This window comes from Hippocampus guttulatus, chromosome 15 (genome assembly GCF_054856545.1).
Source record: "Hippocampus guttulatus isolate MCC_2025c chromosome 15, RoL_Hgut_1.0, whole genome shotgun sequence".
NCBI classification, from domain to species: Eukaryota; Metazoa; Chordata; class Actinopteri; order Syngnathiformes; family Syngnathidae; genus Hippocampus; species Hippocampus guttulatus.
In genome coordinates this window covers 14,944,913-14,971,980 of record NC_141275.1, presented here as the reverse complement: position 1 = coordinate 14,971,980, position 27,068 = coordinate 14,944,913, and the positions used below count along the sequence as shown (strand labels likewise).

The window sequence follows — 27,068 nt, the reverse complement described above, 5'->3', positions numbered from 1 at the left end:
CATAAGGGCAAAGCACGCCATACACACGCGCGCGCGCACACAGTATGTACTGAAAAGTAAGTTATTAAAATTCACAGCTTGGTGCACTGAAAAGACAACAACCAGACCCCAAAAATAAAGGATAAGGTTTTATTTGTTGTGAAACTACAAAACATACTGTGTTTTTATTTTTTGTGTGCTGGTGAAATATTTACAACTCTGGTCGACAGTACAGTGTCTGAGAATTCAATTCACAGCTTTTCGGGACTCCTGACGAGAAAGAGGAAGTAAAGAAAAAGAAAGAAAAAAAAACAAAAAAGCACACCCAAATCACAAAGTGCAATAAATACATGCTGGTTGTTTTCCTCCTCACACTCACTCATACACATGCACACCTGCACCCTCATCATCCTAACAAAATCAGATATAATGGGGTGCTCTTAACTATATTAAAAAAAGATCACTTGTGACATCAACATGTTTTTCCTCTCTTGACATTCATGTGTGTGGTAAAAACTACATTCCTTCATCTGCATGTAAAAAGAAACAACATTGAGATTCTCTTGCCAAAAGTGTTCACATTTAGGAAAAACAAACACACATTCCAGCTTTTGGATTTTTTCCCACCAAAAAATATTTACCTTTCATTATCTCTCATCACTTGTGAATTTGACAAAAGTCGACCCACCTCTGTTTCAAGGCCAGCTTTTGAGGATATGAAAAAAAATGAGACCAGGAGAAATCACTTCAAAACTTTTCCCGTTGTTAATGCAACCTAGAACACTTTTTTAAAAATCTTTCAAGAGGCGAAGTAAAATAACTGGGATAATGTGGTTGCACAAGTGCACACACCCACCTAAAACTAGGACGTTGCTGTTTGACTGATCACATTCAAACTCACGTAAATGGGAGTCGGCGCACTCCTGACACCCAAATCAAGTTCAGCTGTTCTTCTTGAATTACCCTGACAATTTTGCTTACCTTACCTCCATATTGACTAAGTCCAGCAGAAGAAAAACAGACCCTAAACATTATTCTGAACATTCCATCTCTTTCACACGAGCCAATTAAAAAAAAAGACACACATACACAAAAATGCATGGACACATCTGGAATACATATTGCTTCACACACACCTTCCTGTTCGTTCCTCTTTATGTGGCTAACAATTTTTTTTTTTAATAATCGTAAATTTGAATGTAAATGACAGTAGAGCGTTCTATTACTTTAAAGGGGGGAAAAGTTTTCTGCCCCTTTGCAACGAAGCAATTAATAAACAAAGGTCATTTGTGGTTGGCTCTTTAAGCGTCCAAAAAATCCAGTTATAGACGCGAAAAACGGTTACGTCGTCCAGTTCCAACAAGTTCAATCAAACAGCGAATCAGAATGAAGAGCAAGGTGCCGGTGTGCTCCCATTTGGCTGCTGCTCGCCGGCTTAAAAAATACAATCAAGATGTTCACAGTCATTAAAAATAATAAAGTTTCAATAATCATTCCAGTGTGACGATTTCTTTTGTGTCTCTTTACGGTTAAAATCATTCTGTTAAAGTGCAGACTAACTAATTTCCTACCTGAGCGTGAGAGAGTGTGTTTGTTTTTGACTCATTCAAATAAGAACATTAAAAAAAAAAAAAAAAAAACATCAGTGCTGTAGATAGGATACAAACAGCTCGATTCTTTTGAGCATTAAAATATTTCCTGTTGCTGATGTAGATGAAATGAGTCAATGTTTTGAGAGAAATGTTCATCTTTCAAGGAAGGGTGTGTGATGAGTTGTTGCAAGGCATGCTGGGATCACAAGGATCGCTTCCAGTTCAAGTGGAATCGAAGGAGCTCGAAGGCGATGTACATCATTTCAAACGAGGATTTTTAACCATCTTTTGTTGCTTCAGTACCGTTGGTGTTATGCGATTAGATATTTGTGCTGGAATGATTTGAAAGGCGTTAGTAACAGAAACAGACAAAACAAGCGAGAGAGAGAGAGAGAGAGAGAGAGAGAGAGAAAAAAAAGGAAAACTCGAGCAGTGGCATCGCTAAACTTATGAAAAAAAAAAAAAAAGCGAACAATGCTGAGTGGTCACGGTACTGTTAGCTTTGCGTCGACGACATTGTCAAATTCTTCATCTAACCGCTTTGACTTGACTTGCGTGAGTGAGGAGTCGCGGAGGAAGAGGGTTAAGACTCTTGAAATGCTTGGCTAGACGTCATCGGCCGGCAGGTCCGGGATGGTGGTTTTGGCTCGCGTAAAGAACGCCATTTTCTCTCTGAAACCGACAGAGCAACAAGATGGAATGTGATTTGTCTTTCCTCCTCGGGACAGGAAGCGATTGTCTATCCAAAGAAATCAAATTCCTCTTACCTGAAGGTCTGCACCTCGGGCACCTCCTTGCGGCTGCGGCCTCTGATCTTGTGGACATCCTTCGCCGCCGCCCTCATCATCTTCTCCACCCGCTTCTCCTGCAACTGCTCCTCCCGAGTCTGCAGGACACAGCCGCGAGCTTAACTTTAAGATGGCCAGAGCGTAGAGGAAGCTGTTTGAGCGTTTATTCGATGGGTGTGAAATCCAGGTCAAGGGTCAATGTACAGAAATGTTGCACAGTCGTGGAAAAGGAGGACGTGGCCGCCGAAGGCTCACCCGTTTCTCGGCGTGCTTGAGGAGGAGGCGGAAGCGTTCGTCTTCTCGGACCCAGGCGGGCAGCTCGCGCCGGCCCTGCTGCCGCGCCGTCTCCAGCTGCGCCTTCAGCTCGCGCAGCACGTGCAGCTCCTGATCCAGGCGCGACTGGCGGGTGCGGGACACCTGCAGGTCCAGCTCCAGGTCCAAAGAGGTGCGCAGCAGGCCGTCCAGACCTTTCACCGGCAAGGGAGGCTTGGGGGACGTAAGCCATGAGTTTGTTTTGGAGAAAGTTGGATCAACCTTTCTACATCAAGGGACCGCCATTTGGTCACAAAACGGACGCCCCACAACGAGTTAAAAAAGCAGCAGAACCATTTCTAGAAATTTAGACATTATGGATACTTTATTACATTCCTCATCCAATTGAAATTCAAATTGATGAATCAAACCAAATCAAATCCAGATTTGATCCTGGTTTTGTAGGATAATGTGAATGAAAGATTGCAAACACCAGTTCACAGCAAATCACGCTCATTCAAGTGAGAATTGCTGTTTATGAAGGATCCGCTTGCATTTGGCTCCCACTTTGTTTCAATTGCGGTGGCTCTGTTACTTTTTAATAAAACAGTTCAAATAAATTAATACCCCCCCCCAAAAAAAAAAATCGAGGGATAAAGGCTCAGTTTCTCACAATAGTCTTATTTTTCAAATGTATGCGGCCAATTCGATTTTTTAATTTCTTCATTAACGCAACTTTAAAAGTCTTGGGAGGGTTTGTAAACGGAACTTTCTGTTTTGCGTGTCTTGATTGAAGGTGTATTACAGCCAACAAATTTGAAAGTGCGCCTTGTACCTTCTTCATGCGCATGCTGCGTCTCTCGGAGGCGTTCCGCACAAACGGAGACTTCTTGGAGAGCGTGGAGCTGTCGCTGTCACTGCGGTAGATCTGAAAGCGGACAGACGAGCGAGCTGCAGCCGAGCAGTGGTCCTCGTTGCCGAGATCGATGTTGGCGCCGCGACTCGGCTCACCCTGCAGATGTACTGGCTCTGCGGTCCCGGTGAGAAGGTCTTGGAGCGGATGATGGCGTTGCCCCGCATGAAGGCGTGCCGCTGGGGGAGGTCGGCGCGCCGTTCCTTGGGCCGGACCACCGAGTGGTGACCCGATGACGATAAGCCGTCCATACTCGTCTCCTTGTTCACCTAAACCAAGCGCAAATGTGATGAGGTGGGGACACCCAATGTTGCTCTCTGGGTTGGGGGGTGGGGGTACCTTTAATTTAATGGCGGTGAGAGGGGGCAATTTGGTCTCTCCCTCCTCCTCTTCTTCTTCTTGCTGCTTGTTCTCCGCCTCCCATTGGCCGCCATCGGCGTAAAACAGCTCTCCTTCCTCCAGAGGCTCTGACCCCACAGCGCAGAGCTCTTCCTCGTCGTCATACGCCTCCAGAAGGTCGCCGTGCCTGAGAGTGAAAGCCGCAGGTGCATTTAGCCGCTGCAGCGGAAAAATCATCGAAACACTGGAAACATGTCAATGCCGGTTACTTAAAGGAGACGCATTCTGCATTTTTTTCCCCAAAATTTAAAACAGTCTTGAGTATTTTTTTTCCTCCTTTGCATTAAGGCTGGAATATAGAACAATTCTATCGCAGACGTATTTTTAGAACGAGGCAGGAAAGAGATGATATTTTGCTCAATGGGTGAGCAGCAACACCAGAGACCGAACGATTTATAAACAAGAGAGTAAAAAGGACATTTTCCATCCGACATGTCACGAGATGTTTTGGACATTCACAGCGGCTTTATTTACGTTCGCAAACAGGTCTGCCGGCATTCCGACTGCACGTTCCGCAGCATTTTGTCATGCCACAAATATTCCCGACCCAGTATCTGCTGTTCTCTTCACATCCGCTCTCACGTGTAAACAGGAAGAAGCGTTTACCGCAGAAACTTGACGTTTGGCAAAAAAAAAAAAAAAAAGACACGAGCTGCGTAAGGGCGTGGAAGCCAGTCGTCACATGGTCGACACATCACATGGTCGACACAACAGGTTCTGACGAGCAGAAACTCACCACGCTTCCTCGGCACCCGAAACTCTGTCGCCGCACGGAGCTCTGGTCTGAAACAAACAACGTTGGTTTTTGTTGAAGCAACTGCACTTCACTAACACGCCGAGGATGATCAAGTCGACACGTGTACGGCCTACACGAAGCTTGGCACAGCTCTTACCACGTCCAAGCCACGGGTGGCGCCGCTCTCCTTGTCCGTGCTGCTGGCAACGGGCAGGAAAGCGTGACTCAGCAGGTTGAACCACTTGGTTCTTCTCTCCTCCGAACAGCTGATGTCAGCCAGGCTGATCTGGGCTCCCGCCTGTGGACACGGGAAAAGAATCGATGCCATTTTTTTTTCACACCGCATGTAAAACTTAACCAGGTTTTCCGTGGGTACTTCCCCACCGGCGGAGGACACGGCGGGGGCCTCACCAGGCATTGTTCGTGGCCCAACTTGTCGGTGTGGCACACGTCCACCCTCAGCGTCCTCCTCCGCAGTGCAGCGTGGGACAGCTGCGCACCGAAAATCTCGTTGAAGTCCACGACTTCCTGCGGGAGGCAGCCGCAGGTTCGGAACAGGCAGCGGGTCGTCTCCACGCAGGGGAGCACCGCCACACGAACGTGCCTGCGTGCGACATCGCGGCTTGGCGGTTTCAAAGTGGATTCGGCTGTAGCGCGTTGCCCCGCTATATCGGGCCCGCGCTCCCGCATTCGCGCAGATCTTGAAGTCATCTTTCTTCAGGGGTTTTACAGAAAAGTGTGTCTTTTTGATAAATTCAAGTGTGTTTAAAGCGCAATTTAAAAAAAAAGAATCATCTATTTGAGGCGGGTCTGGAAGATATCGTCGGCAATAAACGGGGATTCACAGTCTTCACTTAAACGACCAAATGTTTACATTTTCTGGTCAGCCGGCAGACAGAGGGCGCTACAGTTGGTCAGCTGCATGACGGAGACGCTGAAGCGCTGGTCTCGCGGCTCATAGCGGAAGCCGAGCTGCACCTGAGCGCAGCCCAGAGGCAGCCTCTCCTCGTAGGAGGACAGGAGGAGGTCGGCGGGGAGGCCTGGCCTAGTGGAAACACAAACATCACACAGAAATTCTTTTTGGAAGACAATCCCGAGCACCGCGACATGCTGAATTTGTCTGCTTTTATAACGCACGTGCTTTTAGGCGACTGGTACCTGCGCTCGGAGGGCTCATACACGCCGCTGTCCCCGGCCACAGATTCGTCGGACACAGCCGAGATCACGCCCATCTTCTTTGGCACCGCTGCAAAGGACGTCGCTTGCAACTCTGGAGCTGCAAGTGTGTGTGTGTGTGGGGGCGGGGGGGACAAAAAACAAAACGGTTGACTGATAAAACAGAGAGATGTTTTGCTTGGAAAGCTCATGACTTTAAAATATGATATATTGTGAATTTAGGTTTTACCTTTCACCTCCTCGGTCAGCATGCCATGGCCTGTCTGCTTCTCTTCCAGCCCAACAGGGGCGCCGCGCTCCCCCTGCCGCCGCTCCTGGGAGTCCAGCCTGAGGTCCAGCTCCGCTAGTCTGCTCTGAAGTTCCAGATCCAGGCTCACCCCGCCAGGCCCCGCTTGGCCGCCGAAGGGCTCCCCGGACAGGAAGGCGCCGTCGGTGACAAGCGGCGAGCAGGGCGGCGAGAGCGAGGAAAGCGACGAGCGCGGCGACAAAGAGCTCATGGAGTGAGGGGTCTCGGAGAGTCTGAGCGCTTGAATCCTGGATGCTCCCACGTCCACTGCCGCCACTCCTCCCACACCTTTGTCAAAATCTCCGCCCAGTCCCGGCGTTTGGCCTTTGGGCCTTTCAGCGTCCCTCCCGTCGGCGCCCGTCACCACTTCGTGTTCGTGAATGGTGGTGATGGAGTTGGAGGGCCGGTAGGCCGCCTGGCTGCCCTCCTGCAGGAGGCTGTCCAGCTTGTTCTGGAAGTCCGGGTCGGCTAGCTCGGGCTGCTCCAGGTAAATGTCGGTGAAACTGAGGGAGGAGGTGGAACCCAAGCTGGAGTTGGTGGCCAGCGAGCCGCGGCTTGACGTCAGCGAGCCTCGGCTGCTGCCGGACGAACACGAGAGCGTGCTGGCGGACAGGCTGCGTGAGGCACACAAAGAAGAGAATGTTACATGTAGTGTGTAAAAACATCGAGAGTGCTTGTATGGAGGTGGTGCAAAAAAAAAAAAAAAAAAAATCACTTGCTGCTTCAACCATAGCCTCAAGGTGGCGCAACATTGCTGAACTGTTGAGAAGCGTGATGACTATTTCCGGCACTTTGTTTTTCTTCGAGTAAGACTTATGAAATGGATATTTGAAACAGATTGACTAATTCATATTTCGATGCACGGTGGGGTGGACAAGCGCCATTTGAATTGTGCCTCCGTCCTTCCTGTGTGGCGTTTAAACGTACTCGGCTACTTTTTAAAAGTACATTCCAAAAGCATACTTGTTGGCTCTTAATTGTTCATAGTTGTGATGTGTGTTTTTTTTTTTTTTGTATGCGCCCTGCGACGGACTGGCGAACTTCTCCAGCAAATCGGCAACCGTAGGTGAGCACGAGCAGGAGAGAAACAAGATGAATATTCATACGAGAGAAAGATGCTTGGAGGCCATTCCCATCGTGTCCCAGAGCCATGAAAACGTGGAAACTTTATCAGGGTAAAATGAGACCTGAGGGACTTTTCCACTCTCTCCCTCACACGGCCTTGGCGGTTATGTTCGCTCTTCCGTGAAGATGTTCGAAAGTGCATTCATTTTTCATCAAAGCACCCTCTCAGCTGAACCGACCTTTTGAGCTGAGTCTGCAACGACGTGGCCAGTCGAACCAACTCCTCCAGCTCCCGAACCAGCTTGTTCCTCCTGCAGTGAAGTCGAAGCCTGGAAACAAGACAAGGAAAGGAGAAAACTCATTTCGCCCAAAAGTTGGTGACGTTTCATTCAAGCGGGTGGTTTGAATTCACAGACCGAAGCCGCCAATGAAAAACCGATGAAGCCGTTGAGCTCTTATCACATATGCTTTATTATATTTGCTTTCTAGGTTTGGCATACTCGCTGAACATTGGACACGGCTCTGGTATTCAATTTCCCGGGATCGTACGAGTGTACTTAATGTAGGATGCGCGTATGTTGTGAACGCGAGCGCCGAGCGCGACAGACAAGAGGCTCTTTTATGAACATCTCATGTTACGGCAACAGGAGACGGCACACAAAGGGAGCTTGAGCTCAGGAAGGGTCCGAACGAACAACAGGAGTCCTGTCGAGAGGAGGGAGGGGGAGGAGGGGGGTCGAGGGCGAGCGGCGGCGGGCCGGGTGAGTCCGTAATATTTGTGATAAGCATCGCGGCGGTTTGACGTCACTCGTGACCAAACGACAATTGAAGGTCATTTGTTTTTCCATCACCGCATGGTGACCTTCATCACGACCTTCATCATGTTCTTGCGTTCCCCTTCTATTGGATGACACCCAATCCACTATAGACACCCTCTGGAAAGTTTTCGTTGAATTCTGAGCGGAGCCGGAAGAATCGAATTCACCGCATGAGGTGCCATTGAAGCACACTCCGCGCTCGCGACGACGACTTGACTTATTTCTCAGCGGAGCCCGTAAATGCTGAGGCTCATCGCCCGTTGCCTGGCAACTCTCCTCCTCGCGGGAGAAGGGACGCTTACGCATCATTTCTATACAATCACAAACAGCGGTATCGATTTTTTTTTTAAACTCATTCAGAACCAGCCAATTCTAGACCACGTCTGAAAAGACGTTTAAAAACGTCATTGGGAGTGAATGAGTTAAGAGCTACGACGGACTGTTTTAAGGAGAACAAATGCGTTTCCTATTGTGCAGACTTTCCAGATGCACTGTTGGGACCACCGACGATGTAAAGAGATGAAGAGGCACCTTTCGGTCAGAGCCTTGCTCTGGTTGTCCCTGGCGGCTTGTAGGTCTCTCTCCAGGCGCTTCTTCTCCGTCTCCAGCTTCTGAGCGTCGTTGGGTTCCAGGCGCTGGCGCGGCCGCACGTACTGCAGCTCTTTCAGCAGCTCCTCCTTCTCATTGATGAGGATGAGGCGGTCGCGCTCCGGGTCCAGCAGGCCCGGCCAAGCCTCGCTGTCCAGCTTGGCGATCTGCACCTCGATGATGGCGATCCTGCCGGGCGTCAGGAAGGTTAGGATGACGGACGCGGCGAAATCGGGCAAAGGCGCCACGAACAAAGCGATGGCTTACCGCCGCCTGGCCTCCTCGTACTTGAGACTGAGACGAACTTTCTCCGCCAGTTTGTTGGAGTTGTTCACCAACTGGACGCACGCGAGAGGGAGCTTCGTAGAAGGCCTTTTGTCGGGGCTTCCGTCGTCGGCTTACGAGCGGGACTCACCTCGGCGGGAATGTCGGTCTGGGATCCGGCGTCGGAGTAGAGTCGCGGGATGGACAGCTCCGAGTTGGCCAGCGAGGGACTGCTGCCCCACAGATCCTGCTGCGAGCCCGAGTCCAGTTGGAAAGCGTCCTTCAGAACCGCCAGTTTCTGCGCGGAGAGAACGAATGGCGAGATGGAAAATGTAGCGCGCAAATATACATTTTGCAGAACTTCAGCGACTGTTTGTCGATCAGAACATGATTGGGGTTCGACGATCGCAAATGTTCAACCTGTTCAATAATTACAATTGCAAATCCGCGTTTGGCCGAGGTGCTTCAGTCGAGTCTTTCGCCACAATAAGAACGCCGAGGAGAAGAGTTTCGTGACCAGAAAAGCAAATGATTAGCCGAGCTTCTTCTATTTCTTCCTCTACTAAAAGCGTTTCTTTTTTTATATTTTTCATATACCCTGGAAGCACCCTGCTGCTTTTCACAGGTTAGCCACGGCACAACGACAGGCGCTTGCTTTTGGGGGGGGGGGATTATTGTTGTTCTGCAAGTGTGTTTGAATGTTACAACCACACACACACTCTCTCACACGCACCAAATCCGACTGAGCCGTCAGCTGCAAGTGATCACAAAAGGCAGATGGAAGAGGTGGAGTGCGAGGAGAAGGCTCGACAACTAACGAGCTCCTTCGTACATTCGCGACTGAACAATCTAGAAAACGAAGAATGTTTCCAAACCATTGAGAATCATTTACTCGTTCCCAACTGCCAAATCACTCGGTCGTGATTTTGAATGGGCTTTTTTTTTTTTTACTACATAGTCCACTCGATAAAAGTCCCCAGAGAGTGCTGACGGTCGGGAAATGAGTGAATGATTCCAAACACGACCTGAGTCGCACATTCACACCTGCATGAGGTCTTGTTTTTCCTTCTCGCCAGTGCTGATGGCATCTCGGATGGAGCGCACCTCGCTGAGGATGGCCTGCGCTTCCTGCAGCTTGAAGCCATACGGGTTGTTGGACACCTTCTGGTCAATCCTGCGGGGGGGAAAGGGAAGTTTTGATCACGGCGGCTCATTTGCCCAAAGCTGTCGGAGCGGTTATTGGACAGTACGTGCACCTAAGATGGATATCCAGGATATCGGGGGGAGGGGGGGGGGGGTGTCAATGGGCTTTCCGTTAAGCATTTACTTGATATCGAGGACATTGCAACCGTTCAAGCGTTTGATATCAAATTTAAGTAGGCCAAAAGTGGCACGAGTTGCAGGGAAAAAAACATTACGAGTAAGGCAGAAGGAGGCTGAATTGTCTTACTCGTGAGCACAAACAGCCTCCTCGTACGTGGCCCCTCGATTAGATATCAAGCACAGCGAAGAAATGCTCAGCTGGCCGTATTACGTTTAGAATCGAGAAAGAGACGGCGAGTCGAGCGGTGCTGCGGCAAACGGCCACGGGGGGCGGCTGAGCGTCGCCGATGACGAAGTCGCGCATGCGTCAAGGCGGGACAAGAGGTCCTTCCGCATTCTTCGGGGAGGGAAGAGGCAGAGAGCGAGAGAGAAAGATGTGCAAGGAGAATGAGGAAGCGAAAGGACGGGAGAGGAGACCGGAATCCTCTTTTAAGAGTTTCTCAAACAGGGCAGAGCGGGAACAGTGTCATGAGGCCCAGTTGCAAACAAAAGTGCGTTCGGGGAACATTGCTGGTCGGCCAATCACTCAGCCCCCCGCCCCATTGCACTCGTATTTATTTTTGTTATTTACAATAAATACTGCAACCAATGAACGGGCTAAATAAAGGGATAAAGTCGGAATGACTGATTTTTGGGGACAAAACAGTGACGGCGACGGGACCGATATTACAGATGTCCGAGTGTACTCACTCACTTTGTGACAATGTTGATGGTTAAACATTTCAGAAGAGTTTGTGCGTGTGGCTTGCTGCGCTTCAACAAAGGTTCCCACGCATTCTCGCCGAGCCCAAAAAAAAATGTCAAACCGCGTCAAGTATTTAGCAAAATCTTATCAAGAAGCGGGCGGCCGCATTCCAGCCCTAAGCCTATTTTGTATTTGCGCAATTGGCGATAGGTCGCCGAAGGCCGTCCGATGACTGTAACAGGAGAGAGGTGGTGGGGGGTGAGGGGGTGGGGGGTCACGCAGGAATGTTGTTCAACCGCTCGGCTACTCATTAATCCTCCTGCGACACTCTCACTTGCATGAGCCGAGAGCCGAGAGCCAAAGAGACACACATTCTAGTTCCCATTCAGCTCCGCCCGACAGCTGATTTGCGTGGGAAAAAAAAAAAGAGTCACATTTCAAAAACGCACGCGGAATAAAAGAACCCAACAATCGCCGCGGTCTAAAACAAAAGGAAGAATGGATGCCTCCCTCCCTCCCTCCCGCCGCCGCCGCCGGCTTGACTGATGGCCGCGGCAACCTTGCGCTTACGAGTCCGCTTCCTCTCGCCGGCCGCTGTTTTGACAGAGGCGGCCGTTTTTAATGGCGCTGTGGAATGCGCAATAAATGCTGAGGCAATAACCGCGGCGATAAGGAGAGCTTTACTGCTCACTAGAATGATGATGCGTGCGCAAATGTCGAATTCCAACGAGTGACACAGTGGAGGGAATCTGCTCATGAGCCATGCTTCAAAACGTGACCCCCCCCCCCCCCAAGAGAAAATACTTACTCTTTGAGGGTCTCGAAGCCTTGTTCTTTGTACTGCAGCTCCTGCTTCATACAGGCCAGGTCTCGCTTCAGCTTGTTGACCTGAGACACGAACGTGAAACCGGGGATGGAATGGAACACATTCAAAGGCTTGCACTTCATTTGGTGTCTTAAGAGTTTCGCACGTGAGCGTTATGGTCAGTCTGGGGGTGACTAGTCCAAGTTGGACTAGCGTTGGGTACGGGTGATGTCGTAAGTGTGAGATGCTGGATCGCACGCGCGTATGGCGAGGCAGGAATGTAAAGGGGACATTTTCTCACCCGACTTTTGGCTGTAGCTATTTCAGCTTTGAGGATATCAGGGTCATACTTGCTGGAGGTGGACGTTCTGGAATTCACTGGAATGAAAAAAAAAAAAAAAAATACATTTCAAGAACAATATTTTGCACAAACGGCTCATTTTTGACGCGTGACCACCGTCACTGTGGCGAACGCACATTTGTGAAATGTGGCGCTATTATTCCACACGATCAAAATGGCTCGGCGAATATTAGCACGCGTGTTTATTGTTTTTCATTTCGAGACATTTCTGCTCGACCGCCGTGTTTTTTTTTTTTTGGGGGGGGGGGGGGGGGCATTCATCCGATACGACACTCACAGCTAGTCTGTGACGTGGACTTGTCCCGCCAGGTGTTGTTGAGCTGGAGGTACTCCTGCTGTGCGAGACGGAGCCTCTGCTCCTTCACCTGGTAGATCTCCTTCTGGGCGCTGAGGGCGTCTCGGGCCACGGCCAGGTACTCCCGCAACATGGCCTCCTGCTCCCGCTGCCACTGGGCTCGCGGGTCCTCCAGCTGGGTGCTCTCTGGGTGGAACCAGAGCAGATGCGTTGTACTTCAAAGTGAAATACAACTAAACGGTACGGAACAAATATACTGTAACAGAGAGAGAGAGAGAGAGAAAAAAAAAGAGGTCTACAGAAACTCACTCGTGTTGTGGTCGACATAGTACGCCCCGACCACAGGGTCGAACACCTCCTCCCAACCGACTGGCAGCTCATCTCCGATGCAATCGGCGAACGTCAGAGGCTTCGTCTGCCTGCGGTGGAGAGAAGGAAAAAAAAACCAAAACAAACAAACTGTACTTAAGGCTTGTTGTGCCTCGTACAGACGTGAACGAAAGTACCAATTACCTCAAAATAGCGCTTGACAGCCTGCTATCGTTGTAAAAGGCACTTTGAAAAATGACCCCCAACGTGTTCTGTGAGCTTGCAGTGAACTTTGACAGACCGCACATGCTTATCAGTTCGTTGTCAAGTCCAAGTTGATGCTGATTTGTGATGTTAAGGGAATCATTTCTGAGATGTGGCGGGATTTACCCGGCGGGTCGAAAGCACTCGATTCAGGTTCAATACCTACACTGAATCCACCTTCATCATGGAGAGGATATGTGATATGTCGAGAGACCATATCCATGATTTGTTTGTACAGGCGTAACCTTTGCACACACAAGAAACAATTTCAGAACGAATGCCGATGTTTCCAAATAATGTCCGAGTTGGATTGAACACATAAGCTAATCAGTCTGCTTTCATGAAGGATGACAGAAATAAAAGACTGATTGCTCGAGACGCTGCGATCAGACGATTTGGACAATTTTGAGCTCAACAATGACTCCAAACGGTTGCTCGGTTATGAAAATAGTTGTTGATTCATTTGGACACCTCGTTTCATATCTCTCAGTAAAGTCGGTGCTGCGTGCCATGTTGCGATGGCTGAAAGCGCTTCCATGAGGCGCTGGGGGGGGGGGGGGGGGGGGGGGGGGTTGACCGGCCTGATGTTTGAGAGTCCTCTATTCACCACCAAAAGAGGGAGGGGGGAAATTTAAAAAAAAAAAAAAAAAAAAGGAAAAAAAGCAGAGGGTGGGGGAACGGGGGTCCCTCCTGCCGACCACAATAGGAGGAAACCGACCCGCGGCATTCCTCGAGCAGCCCTAACGCATCGCCTGGAGGTTTCTAGGGCAACCGTCGGCCTTGCAGCCAGTCATCGCAGTCGCGAGGGGCGGGGGTACTCAATGATGCGACCAGTTTTTTTTTTTTCCTTCTCTTTCTCAAAACTGTGTTTTTATGAGCCACAGCCAGAATTCCTTCCAGGCCCGAGGCATTAAAACGCCGCCTTGTTTATGCGAGTGAAAAATCTATTTCTTGTGTAACACTTGAGTAGAGAGCAAACGGCTCATTGGTACAAGTGAATTCATTAAACAAGAAGTCAAATATTAAAAGAAAAAAAAAATGCAGCAGTTCAATCTTACATTAAAATCTTCAGTCTGAAGTTTGATGTGAGACGTCGCGTGTAACACTTGGTCACATAAAGCATGCACTATGAATTCAACTTAAGAGACATGTAGCACGAAAAAACAAACAGAGAAATAAAAGTGAATTGGGTCCTTTTCACTCTTGAAGAGAAAAAGGGGCCACATAAGACCACCTCAGCTTGACTCTAAATTTAGCTTCCGGACAGAGCGACATAGAGGCTGCTGCCAACGGCTGGTCGGCTGGCCGAGTCCCCATTATTCGATTCCCCCTCTCTATCCTCTCGCCCACTAAATCGTGTCCTCTAAAGGCTGAGCTGAGGAGGGCGGGCGGCCGCTGACCCAAACTTGGTTTTCCCTTCGAGTGAAGGGCCAGCTGGTGACGGCGGCCTGGCCTCCCATTTCACTGTCAGTCGCTCAATAGCCACTTCAAGTCCTTCTCACATGCTCCGCTGCTTCACAGCACAAACGTACCAAATGAAATCCAATCGCCTGGTTTAGAATAGTTTGTCCGTCGAGGGCATGTCGACACATTGTAGTTGCCATCATTTTTTTTTTTTTTTTAGGGATGCAACTGACCGATTCTTAATTTATGTCAACAATAACCCCCGGGATACCCACTGTTGAACACAGAAGTGACCTGAACTGAAACAACAACAAACAACTTGCGGCGTTTATGGTTGCGCCACCGGCTATACCCCAGAATGTTGCGTTTTTCCCTCCACCCCAAAAAATTTTAAGTAAAATCTCAATGAATGCAGCAGATGACAAGACCTAGCGCGCCACGTTTGAGTGAATGCTAGCAGAGTAGCTCAAAAGACCACGTCAACCAAGTCAAGACCAAGCGATCGTGGCCTGCGGAGATAGCAAAACAGATGAGTCAGTCAAACTGCCCCCCCCCGTAAAAAATAAAAAAAATAATTGGCAAAGCTCATTTCCAAACGATGGCGAAGACATTCCAACGCCGTCAATGAGCATGTTCAAAATGTTTGAATTTCCACAATGTCTATTTGTCAATCAATCAACCTGCTGATTGAAGTAATCGTTTTGGTCGACTTTCCGTGCGGTTTAGCTGATCTCTTCCGCTGACACGTCGCATACACAAACGGCCGTAAGGCAAACCAGAACATGAGAAGAAGCTTCGCTACATTCTAATGGGAGGCTTTTTTTTTTCCCAGTCACACGATGGCTTGGCTTGGGTTCAACGCGAGAGGAAAGCGACAAACATATTTCTAAATGACTTTGCAAAACGCCTCCCCCCTTCGAGTTCCAAGGCAAACAACTATGCGGCCGGGCCTTGGCGCGCGAACGCAAACTGACAAAGCGCGCGGCGGAGTGCAAAGGCGCCGAGGCGCGACCGCATAGCTGAACGCTGAGTCAGGCGGCGGCAGCTGGGGAGGAAACGATCGTTTGGCGTCACATTCAAATCCCTTCGTTTCCAGGTCCAACATCCACGCCCAAACTTTCCTTCACAGCCGAGCGTCGGCCCGGATAAAAATGGGACGATCGGCGGGAGATCGCCGCGGCCCTAGCGAGCGGCGACCGTGCCTTATCTGGCTGATCACATTCCTGCGGCCTGACGACACGCGTTTGCTGCGTCACTGCAGGCGGGATGAACGATATTGCACGCCGGAGACTTTATTACTTGAGCGGTTTTCTTCAAACAAGCTGAACTCTCTTTCGGCACGACCCAAAAATGACAAAAAGGCGAAGAAGAAGAACGGCAACGGAAGGCGCTTAAGACGCGACTGTATTTGTAAAATGTATCTTCATATTTTGACGCAGTTTGAACGTAAAGCTTGCGCTTGAATGGCGATTCAATTCAAAACTCAAATTGAAAACAAACATTTCAAAATTGCCCAACGCCGAGTGTATGGTACGATCCCCGTATTGTAAACACTTTTCATACTTTCAATGCTGTTACTTCCTTATGTTGCGTCTCTCTATCGTAATTGTAAAACGGACCTGGGTTTGAAAAAAGTTCTTTTCCACTTTGGGATACTTAGCAATCGCAGAAGTGCCTACAAAACACCACTAGGTGTCAGTAGGGCTACGCAAATTCTTTCCAATTTCACGTTTCATTCGACAACGGGCGAGTAAATTGACTTCATTTTTCAATCTCCAAGTGTTCGCTTCTCATCATTCTTTGAAGTGCATTTTTCTGGCTGCAACTAGCGCCTATAGTTGCTGGCTGTCCGACATTTTTTTTTCTTCTTCTCAACAGCGGGTGATTACTGGTGCAACATGTCAATCCAGTTGTATAGCGGAAACAATGTTTGCAATCTGAAATATGCTGCTCAGCGCTTCCAAGCACTCGTGTTACGCATGCATCTGGGAGCATTTGCAACTCGGCTACTTTTGAGTTTCCTCACTGTTGCTAGTTTCCGCTGCAGTAACACTCATGTCGTGATTATCTTGAACTGCGGTTGGTGTCAGATTTGGATTCCAAATTGGAGATGACACATGCCTAGGAGCACATTTTTTTAAAAGTCACTGTTTTTGACAGAATACCATCAGATATTTTTGGTGGTGGGTACTGTACACCGGGGAAATATGAAAGTGTATGAAGGCTATACACTGAGATTGACTGGCAACCGTTTGACTGTGTCCACCCGCCGACTGCCCAAAGACAGCTGGGATAGGCTCCAGCCCGACCGCGACACCCTTGTGAGGAGAAGCGGTTTAGAAAATGGATGGATGGAATTAGGGCTACACGGGGGAAAAAAAAAAAGATGCTTATGATGGTCTTAGTGTGTTTACGAAATTCCTATCATTACGATTCATTCTTTTGAAAAAAAACAAAAAACGTTAAAATATAGTATTTTAACAATTTTTTTTTGACTATTCTTGAAAGAATATCGAATAATATTTCTGCCCAAATATAAGACTATTCTCATTAGATTTTTCCTTGGGTGGGGGCAGGGGGATTATTTTTCCTCGGAAATAAATATCACGGTAGATAGATTATGATCATTTTTTCAACATAAAAATTTCCGCTCATACTTTTACAATTTTTTTTATTGTTTGGTTATACGTTTTTTTTTTCTTTTGAAAGTATAACTTTGACATTCCGTCATGAATTTGTTTTCTGTGTTATTAAGAGTCTTTTAGTGTGTTTGAAAGCTATCGCAAGCCAGCATAGAGAAAATACGTTGTCGCTCTGTTGGTTCAAGAAGAAGGGGTCTGTGGCGCTTGTCGATGTTTGTGGGGCCTCTCGATGAACTTTGAACCCTGTGCACCTTGGCAGGCAGTGAAAGGGATTTGGGACGAATCAGACGCTTGGCCGGCGAGTGCTGCTTGGCCCTTCACGCCGTGTGTTTCAGGAATGTGTGCGTGTGTGTGTGTCTGAAGGACGCTTTCCTGTCAGTGGCACTTTCACTAAACACTGTGACTAACCTCGTCCTATCTTCCAGAAGAAGCCGCAAAATTATAACACTATCACTAATGTTTAACTGCTCTAAGCAAAAAAAACAACTTAGTGGCGTGGGCAGGGGTGGCCTTAAAATCGATTGATTAAAATGCATTTATGAATGTTCAAAAAAATCATTTTATATACTGTATAATGCTCATTCCAAAGTTTTTGTTTATTTTAGTTGTTTCGCTACTTCATTCATGACGATTAAAAAAATATATTACTTTTAATTTTTTTTGTTAATAGTCGGTTAAGTACAGTATACTCAAATTAATTCGCAATAATTCAGTAGAAATGTCAGTGACATTTTTTTATTGTTAAAATGGAAATCTATATGTACATCTTACATCCTTCTTTTTCTTTTAAAAAAATCCAAGTTTGCGCAGTTCATTGAAATGTGAGCCGTGTGGACGTTTCCTCAAAGCGGTCGCCACTTTCATTTTTTTCAGGACTCCGTCACCCCCGTTTCTTGATGCGAGCCGAGAATGAAGAAGAAGAAAGGAAAAAGGACGCTGCCATGACGACGACGTCCGGACTCGCGTCAGTCAGAGCAGCTGAGGGCAATCAAATCAAAAACAGCAAAGCAAAACAAGCCTAAGCTTCTTGGATTCCAGACACGAAGCATGAGAGGGATTTGGTGTCAAAGTCTGAGTGGTCTTAAGTAAGCGATAAAGCTAAAAAAGCAGGGGGGGGGGGGCGCCCCTCAGTCCTCATTGCCATGCGGTGTAACGCTACGCATGCTAAGCCTATTACCAGCGTGGATTTCTATTAGAAGGTAACAAGAAGCAGGATGTACTTGGCAGGGAAGTCAGAATGACTGTAAATTCTGTTACGTACTTCATTTTGAATTTGACATCAATGGAAGGCAACGCAGTTGTCATGTCATGATGGCAGGAAAATACTTCTAAGTAGGGTGAAAAATGTTGTCATCCGTTTTTCTAAAGTATCTCCACATGCACATGGCTGCCATTACTTTTTTCTGGAAGATATACTGTATGTCAGGCTGATAATGTGGTATCGGTGATTGGCATTGGATAGTTTTAGAAGTATCGATACTGTAAGACAAGACATGAACCGATATGATTACTTTCAGGGCCGATAGAAATTGTACACGGAGGGAGCTCGCAGGGTCATCATCAGCATGTCGTATAAAATTCAATGAAAACGTAAACAACTAAACACCTCCTCAGTTTATCTTCGCTTTCATTTCAAACCAAAACAAAGGTGCAGAGAGTTGAGGAATCCAACCGTGAGCTGCGACCGACAAATATATTTGTCAAGCGTGTCTTTTTTTTTTTTTTTTTACGGGTATGCGTATAAAATTCAGGTTTGTAAACCACTGTAACGGATACATGTAGACTGAAAGAGAAAAAATGGGCAGCCAATCTCGGCTTGTCACGTCGATGTCGATTATGAAAGGGGGAAAAAAAACTGACATGTTTTAATTCCGACAATTTGGGGCACTTCGTGCTCGAACAGAGCATGCATATGCGTGGCTGCAAGAGAGTATGTGTCGCGGTAGGTAGTCGACAGATGACACAGCCCATTGAGTGATTGATGAACGGCATGTAAAAAAGCCACGATATTCAACTCCGGGCAGAGTCAGACTCGCTCACAGCAAGTTCCTTGGTTGTATATCTGTCAATCAATATCAATAAATCAACTTGCCAATATTTTTCCATCAAGAGCCCTTTCTCTGTCTTGTTTTTGTTGTTTTACAGTTTGAAAAGTCACAAAGGCAATAAATATTTTCCGAAGAAAATTCCCAAATTAATGGGGTTTTAATTTTTTTAGAAATTCACCATTGCTCAACTGAATGCAAATCATTTTAACTTCCAAATGTACCTGCTTAGTACAGATCACATTTTCTTGGGAGTTCCACATTATTGGTTCTCCTTTTTACATTTTAAAGGAGAAAACTCCCAAATTACAGAAAATGTCACAATCCACTTTAAACCTGCCATTTTAAACGGGACTAACGTGGAGTATAATCCATGTAATTGCTCTGGTGCTGCATTCCTACTTCCAATTTGTTTTTGATTCGTGTCAGGTCGGCATGCCTTGTTCCCTTTTTGTGTGTGTGTGTGTGTGTGTGTGTGGGGGGGGGGGTACCTGTCTCTAGGATCGATCCAGCTGGTGCTCTGGTTGATGTGGTCGATGTAGTAGACTTTGCCGTCAAAGTCTCGGGCTTCCTCCCAACCGTCGGGTAGTGGCAACTCCGTCCTCGGCATGTCAGGCGAGTCTCCATGTAATGAACTGCCGACGACTACTCAAAATATCGACGAGGGGAAACCATCGCTTTCCTCGGTCATCATCATCGTCATCACCGGTGGCGGTGGGAGTTATTCCCCAGCTGGCGCCGCTTGGCTGCGAATATCCATAATAACAACACTGTCGTGATCCAAGCAAAGAAACCGGGGGGAAAGGCGACTATACGTGACGAAGGAGGTCGAACAGTTCCATCAGACTGCACTTGATGTCTCCTCCGATGTCGCCATCTTTTATCCCCTCCAAAAGTTGAGGGCAACTTCGGATGCCAAATTACCGCGTTGTGCCACCCGCCCCAACCAAAAAGCCGCTAATGTCGTTTTGAGGCCACACGGAAAATTCCAAACGTGACGGTTGATAGTATACTCGCGAAATAAGGATTTAAAAAGACTCCGCTCGACGTCCCCGGGCTGCCTTGTCCTCGTCTTGGCCACAGGCCACCACCATGTTCCAGCGAGGACCGAGGAGGAACCGATTCTTAGCCCCCCTGACGACCAAAAGTGGGGGTGGAGGGCAAAAATAAGTCCAGCGGGAGGAAGCGGGGACACTGACCGCTACATACAATAAAAATTCAGCGATTCATCCACGGTCGAGGACGTGTAATGATGCGAATGTGATGGTGGTGCTGCTGGATACACTGCTCGTCCAGTTCCTGGTGACTTAGCTAGTCATCCGGGATACGTCAAGTCAAACCGGACATATCTGTGTTGTGGTTCCGGTTGCAAAGTAAAACGTGTTTTATAAAACGGTGTCGGAACTTTCAGAATAAAGACGAATTTTGTCTTAACTCCGTCGTCGGGTTGTTGGTCTAATCTAAACTATTAGATAAAATATTACATTATAAAGCGCATTAGGGCCAAAGAGGATCACAATAAGATGCAAAGAGTTATCAACCCACCATTTACCTTTGTGCAGTACTTTTAGCAATCCGTTAGCACATCCAAGTGGCCAATTGTGAAACTGACACTGACCCATGGGGATGGATGTTATTCTTGAACACCTTTGGTGGGTCTAATTATTGCTATTTTGAAATATCTACCTCGAATACACCATTTAACATGTTAAAATGTTTAGGAAAATTCAGCTTTACATTAAATTATGAGACGGTATTTTGAAAATATATCATTTGCCGTGAAAAACAAAATGCAGTGTGTGTTTAGTGTCGCGAGTGCAATAAACTTGTTGACTAAGTTTATAGCTCGTGACATATTGAGACGTTTTTTCCCCCCCAGAGGATATTCCTCGTTTGAATATGAACGCACCTACGGTCGAACGCAGCCACCGGAAGCAGTACTTGAACGCCCCATTGTCATCCTGGGCCCCTTATGAAAACCAAAAACAGCACCAGCAACAAGCGAGCGCGCGGTCACGTGTCGAAAGGAGGAACCACAGCAGAAGCAGTCGGCACGGCGCCACTCGCCCTCCGCTCCCATCCGGAAAGCAGCGACTCCGCTGCTGCGCCTGCCCGCACCCATGGTGCTTCTCCGGCACATCTCGGTGGCGCTGACCGCCGCCATGGTCACGCTGGGTTCGGCCATCTTCATCGCCCTCAACTACTTCTACCCGAGGCGAACGTGGTCACCGCACGCACAATATGCCACCATCAAGGAAGTAAGGCACCGTTCCATTTGGATCCACACGATCCCGATAAAGAAATTGTGTGATAATTGATTTAGAGTATGGGAGGGGAAAAAATAACCACAGGTGAAAATGTCAAAATATTTGACTGAATGGATGTAATTGATGGTCAACTTGAATGTCTCTCAGTATAAAGGTATTGGATTGGATTGGATAAAACGTTATTGTCAAATGTACTGTATGTGTAACATGTAACATACAGCACTGATGAAATTTCTTCCCACGGTTCAAATCTTGGTCTTTTAGTATGTGGTTTGCAAGTTAGGTTCATACCATTGACCGGCAACGTATCCCCACCCCTCCCAAATCAGCCATGATTTATTTGCAATTGTGATATCATAAGTCTACTTCTCTCTCCAAAAGTCATCTTAACTCTTTGATCGTCTGCTATAGCCTCAATTATGACTCTCCATCATTTTAGTTGATATTCTAAAATATATAAATTACTTTTGCAGCTCCTCTAAGTTATTGATCAAGCGCCCCCCCCCCCCCCCCCCCCCCCCATTGAGCCGCCGTGCCGGGATAATGGACATCTTGTACTTTGGGGGCAAATGTGAGACATCGCCTTAATGCCCAAGAAGCAAATAACTGCAGTGTGATGGGCTGATTATAGAAAACCAGAACTGATGCAGCGTAAAAAGCTTCCAGTTTACTCCTCAACAGCAAGACTGTTTCAAACTTGTTTTTTGAGCAATGTGGTAAAAGTGTCATTTTCCATGCGGTCTGGTGTCCCGGCAATCTGATTGGACGCTGAAGTCAGTGCTGTACTGCTGTTCATTCATCATGCCTTTTTACATCTCACAGGGAAACCACCTTACCAAGTGAGGGAATTAATAAACATCTCACAAACAATTTGAATACACTGCGGCACTGTCGATACTGTGTTGGTCAGTCAATAGTGACCTCTGCTGTACATAAAAAATCATTACAGGTAAATAAAATGTAAAAAAAACCGAGCATGTGAAATTATATTTAAACTTTATTCAATTGGTAGGGTTTTGCCTAAAATATGATTTCATCTTTGTATAGTTTCATTTGCTCCATTTGTTAACTGATTTGTTGATGAGGAAATGGCTGAACGTGTGACGCAAGAACTGTTCTGCGCAAAGTCCGTGCTGATAATGCCGCATAGCCAAGACAGACAAAAGAAATCCTGAACCGTGTCTTGCTACAGCTCGAAGTTGATCCCGCCGTGAGCCGCAAACGGCTTGTTTGCATTTGTCGTTTGGCTGTTTACTCATCATCACAAGCGCATACCAACACATAATGTCAATGAGATGCCTGACGTTTCATCTACCCGTCGGCAGGAGAGAGAGGACCCCAGGAAGCGTCAGGTGCTGGTGCTCGGCTTGGACGGAGCCGGCAAGAGCAGCGTGCTCCAGGGCCTGACGCCCGGGGGGGCCAAGAGGGGCCGCTGCCGGCCCACCCGAGGCTTCAACTTCATCAGCCTCAGCGCGCCCGCTTGTCAGCTGGACTTCCTGGAGAGTAAGTGGCCATGAGTTTTATCAGATGAGTTTTATTTAGACAGAAGTAGCTCTTTAGTACCAACTTGTGGTTACTTGTTACCCTACTGCGACATCAAAGTGTGGCGTAAGTCCAATTTAGCTCGCTCACAAGTACACGGGAAGAGAGAAAACCCCCCCAAAAACCTTTGTGGTTTTGTTTTCCAACTTGAGCAGTTTAAATCAGTTTTTATGTTGGTTTGTTTTACAGTTGGCGGCGGTGAGGAACTGCGTCCTTACTGGTTAGAGTATCTGATCAGAACTCACGTGCTGGTCTATGTGGTGGACTCGTCTGATCGCGGCCGCCTCCCGCTGGCGAAGTTGGAGCTGCACCGCCTCCTGCGGGTGCAACCCCAGCTGCCCGTGGTGGTCCTGGGGAACAAACAGGTCAGAATTAAAAGTTCCTGCAAAGTGAAAATGAAGTTGCACGGCTGGGGTGATCCTGCCTGTGTTTGTGTCTTCTACCAGGATAAACCTGACGCGGTGAGCGTGTCCGAGCTCCACGAGGCCTTGTCTCTGGGCTCAGTGGTGGAGGATAGGAAGCTGTTCCTCCTGGCTGCCCAGCTGGGCTCCGACAGTGCCCTGAGGAACTCCTGCAGAGGCCTGGACACCTTCCAGGACCTCCTGCTACAGCTTGTGTGATACGGGGTGGGGGGGGGGGGGGGGGAGTGGAGGAAGAGGACTGCTTCGGCAGCTGTTTTAAAGGAGCGAGACGAGCGAAGGGCGGCAGCGTGTACACAAAAACATTTGTAATCCTCTTCAGCTCACATCGTGCGTATTTTTGCGCTGGCTTGTTTCGGCACGTCGCAGAAACAAAGACGAGACTACGCGCGAGGATGCGTGACCCGTCGAAAAAGTCAGCCGAGGAAAGTTTTATTTTTGGCTGCCCGTGTCTGTATAATGAAGCTTGGAACTTGGGGGAATTTACAAGGAAAATGAGAGCTTATTTGTGTCCTTCGTGACTAAGGAAAGAGAATTTTAGGTCACGGGAAAAATAAACTAAATCCAAATATAAACCCACGCACAGAGAAAACAGGAGATTTTTAAGGCCAGGCCGACAAATTTTGCTTCTAAAAGCAGTAAAAATCAACCAACTTTTTGGACTTGTTTTCTTTTTATTTTTACATGTGACACATTGAAACATAAGACAAAGATAATGACATTTAAATAATGTTCCATAAAACACTGTATGTCATCTACTTTACATCAGTTAAGCAGTTAGAAAATGTTTCAGGTTTGAGCACGGAAAAAAGACAAAAACAAAAAGATTCCCAGCATCTGGTCACTCATGAATAACAAATAGCGGCCCTCAGCTATTGATCGTTGGCCAATGACTCTCAATTAGGAGCCCCCCCCTCCCCACACACCTTTTGGGGACATAATGTAATGTTTTATTCTCTTTGATGTGCTGTAGTTGTAGAAATGTATTCATTTAATGGAGTCCAATTTTCATGACTGGAGAAAGAGGCGTGGCTGGTTTTATGCAAAGTGCGGTCCACGTGCGCATGCCACGCTGCAATTGACGTGGGGAAAATAAGAATAATTTTTAAAAAAAACAATTCAGTATACTGTATTGCCTTTTTGCTTTGTTCTAATACATATGCAACAGTGTGGCACCAATGTTGTTCTCTCTAAAAACAGTTATACTGTATAACCTATAAGCCGGTGTTTTCATGATGGCATTTATTGGGTGTATGGGGAGACTATTTTAATCAGATGCAAACATCAAAACGCACTATGTCCATTTATATAAAAATAGGTAAAGCCTCTTTTCCACTTTTTTGTTTTGGTGGATAAAAAAAAAATTCTAGAAGTCCGAGACATCTCAATGTCTTTTCCTTTTATTTGTGTATGTCCTATCAACACAAACTGGGTCAACCATGGGGAAAAAAAGCCCTTTTTATGTCTGTTAACATGGAGAACTTGTGAAGCGCAGACTCTTCCGAGTAAACGGGGAACATTCTTACTTGAAAACCCCCCTGGCCACCAGCTCTCAATGAGACATGGGCGTGGCAAGCGAGGCGACAAAGGCGTCGTAGTGCTGCGAGTGGCAGCGCTTGTACTCGTTGATCTTCCTCTTAATCTGCTTGGGCGTATCCTGGTAGTAGTTTTTCTCGTCGCGGGCCATCGCCTGCGGAATGAAACAATAGCAGGCTCTTCTTTCTTGAGAATAAAAAGTTGTTTTTCGCTTTCCGTTCTGCAGTACTTAGCAGTCAAATAGAATTTCTGACCAATAAGCAGAACTGTGACTTGGCCACAAATATTTTTTTGCTTTCAAGACACCTCAAACTATAAATATGCCACGAGTGATGCTGACTCTGCACGGCTTGCATTGAACATTTTTTTTTTTAAATAGTGCAACAAGGTCGGTTGTTGCTTCCTCACCTTGTAGTTGTCTTTGTGTTCCCGGATCATGTGCTGGACGTACATGATCAAGTCTGAAGACAGCGTCTTGGTGTCCGTCACTGGCAGGTTGGCCTCTTCCTCCAGCTCTGCTCACACATTTGAGACTCACATTGTGACACGAGACACCTGTGCCTCGCTTCACTGCTATGCACCAAAACTTACGGTTGACGACGTAGGGCTTGATCACAACGTGGGCGGGAGCTGTTCTCTCTTTTCTTAACCCGAGGAGCTGGTAATGATGAAAAAAAAAAAAAAAAGTAGGACTGGGTCATCTTAAAGAGGACATACGCTGCAACCCCCCCCCGCCCCCCACACACACACACAATTTAAAAGTTCCCATGTGTCTTAATTCAGACCCTACCAATATTAGATCTTTTCAGAAATAACCATATACAGTACGTGCATATGTATGGTTTCAAGATACTGCTTTTGCACTTCAATTGTATCAGTGACAAGTGTGCAGGGAGAACTGGTGTCTTCAAAAACGGCACTTTTTGCCATCTTCTGGCAAAAACAAAACACTACAGCAAGCGAATGCTAAATTGCACATGAACACATAAATACGGACATGTGGGCAATTGCGTTTTAATAACTTTTAAATTGACGATTGCGTTTCTGGGGGCCCTGCTGCCTAGCCAGAAGCGTGAACTGAACCAAATACATCTTGTTATCTGCCCATTTCTGGAAATGTCTGAATGAGACTTCCTGCACCTCCATCCATTGCGACATACCAACTAGGCTAATATGGTGGGGCTCCATATACTCTGCATTTACACTTACGCTCTCTTTCTTGATGGGTAAAATGCGGTTTGGGTCGGACACCAGGCCCATGTCGTGCAGGTTCCTGGTCAAGGACTTACTTGGATCCCATGCCTCTCGTATTTGTTTACTGAACAAAAATCAAATGAACAGACATAACAGAAGTCAGGGGAATTTTCAATTGGTTTGACTTGCTCTGTGTGTATACACACACACAGAGCAAGTCAAATGTGTGTGTATACACACACACAGAGCAAGTCAAATGTGTGTGTATACACACACACACTGATATGTATACAAACTGCTTTCATATCCAAACTTAACATAACAATGATCCAAATCACAAAACACGCATTTCCTTTCTCACTATATCTTTACGTTAAGGGAGTGATACGTAGAATGTTATAAGTTACAAGATCGCCACATATGTATATGGAGCCATAGCTAGCATGCTAATAGCGCTTACTTTTCTATCCTCGGATTGGCTTTCTTCCTGAACTTCCTCTTCAGCTTCTTGCGGTTTTGATTATAGTTAAAACTATTACTTTTGCTCTTCTTTTTGACTTTTGACATGATTACTGATTATGAATGTCAAATTTTCCCCCTTCAATTCGAGTTGCAGCTATTCCAATGCTAAGTGTGGTTAGCAATGAGGAAAAACGTGTCGGAGTGAGAGGACATTGGATAAGTTCCGGTCATGTGACAACCCTTTGTTTTTTTTTTCTCCCCCCGCCCCCTCCCCTCAACGCTTTTATTGTGTTTCCTTTTTATTTATTTAGTTTACCACATAAAACATATACATGCATTTAAAGTTTTATGATTATGAATACGTATTGTTATCTTTTATTAAATAAATTGACGAGCGACAACATGGGGCAATTGTGGTCATGTGACCACTAAGACCGCACCCCTTCGTGTTTTTCCAAACATTTTTTCTTGTTTACTTTTTAAATTAATTGATTTGTTAACATATGACACCACTATTTCAAACGTTATATAACTTTAAATGTTTTTATTATTATTATTAAATTGAGTTGACGAGCGAGATTGCTTTAACCACGCCAAGTGAAAATCGGCGACGACTCCATTTTTACGCCAGAGGTCCCAAGTGAGCAGAGGAACAAATG

The 27,068-nt window shown here is 46.9% G+C and overlaps 3 protein-coding genes across 4 annotated transcripts; 1 reads left to right on the top strand and 2 right to left on the bottom strand.

Moving 5' to 3' along the window:
• Nucleotides 1-115: 115 nt before the first annotated feature.
• Nucleotides 116-20,301, bottom strand: wwc1 (WW and C2 domain containing 1). The gene is made up of 22 exons (XM_086130834.1): nt 19,481-20,301; nt 12,635-12,744; nt 12,308-12,511; nt 11,971-12,047; nt 11,673-11,752; nt 9,901-10,030; nt 9,008-9,154; nt 8,860-8,930; nt 8,536-8,781; nt 7,426-7,515; nt 6,065-6,735; nt 5,818-5,935; nt 5,534-5,704; nt 5,071-5,263; nt 4,817-4,957; nt 4,660-4,706; nt 3,864-4,050; nt 3,623-3,793; nt 3,447-3,539; nt 2,615-2,845; nt 2,339-2,457; nt 116-2,243 (listed from the first exon to the last, which is right to left on the bottom strand). The coding sequence occupies exons 1-22, from the start codon at nt 19,597-19,599 to the stop codon at nt 2,177-2,179; spliced, it is 3,483 nt and encodes a 1,160-aa protein (XP_085986960.1). The 5' UTR covers nt 19,600-20,301; the 3' UTR covers nt 116-2,176.
• A 655-nt stretch (nt 20,302-20,956) lies between these two features.
• Nucleotides 20,957-23,445, top strand: arl10 (ADP-ribosylation factor-like 10). Of its 2 annotated transcripts, XM_086131647.1 has the most exons (4): nt 20,960-21,247; nt 22,582-22,759; nt 22,988-23,163; nt 23,245-23,445. In XM_086131647.1, exons 1-4 carry the CDS (start codon nt 21,110-21,112, stop codon nt 23,416-23,418), a joined length of 666 nt encoding a protein of 221 aa, XP_085987773.1. In that variant the 5' UTR covers nt 20,960-21,109; the 3' UTR covers nt 23,419-23,445. The 2 variants fall into 2 exon arrangements, with proteins under 2 accessions (XP_085987772.1, XP_085987773.1); XM_086131646.1 differs by having other exon boundaries at nt 20,957-21,247; nt 22,988-23,445.
• A 423-nt stretch (nt 23,446-23,868) lies between these two features.
• On the bottom strand, nt 23,869-26,634 carry nop16 (NOP16 nucleolar protein homolog (yeast)). Its single transcript, XM_086131648.1, has 5 exons — nt 26,408-26,634; nt 25,963-26,071; nt 25,345-25,411; nt 25,162-25,268; nt 23,869-24,907 (listed from the first exon to the last, which is right to left on the bottom strand). Exons 1-5 carry the CDS (start codon nt 26,512-26,514, stop codon nt 24,770-24,772), a joined length of 528 nt encoding a protein of 175 aa, XP_085987774.1. The 5' UTR covers nt 26,515-26,634; the 3' UTR covers nt 23,869-24,769.
• Between the last annotated feature and the right edge of the window lie 434 nt (nt 26,635-27,068).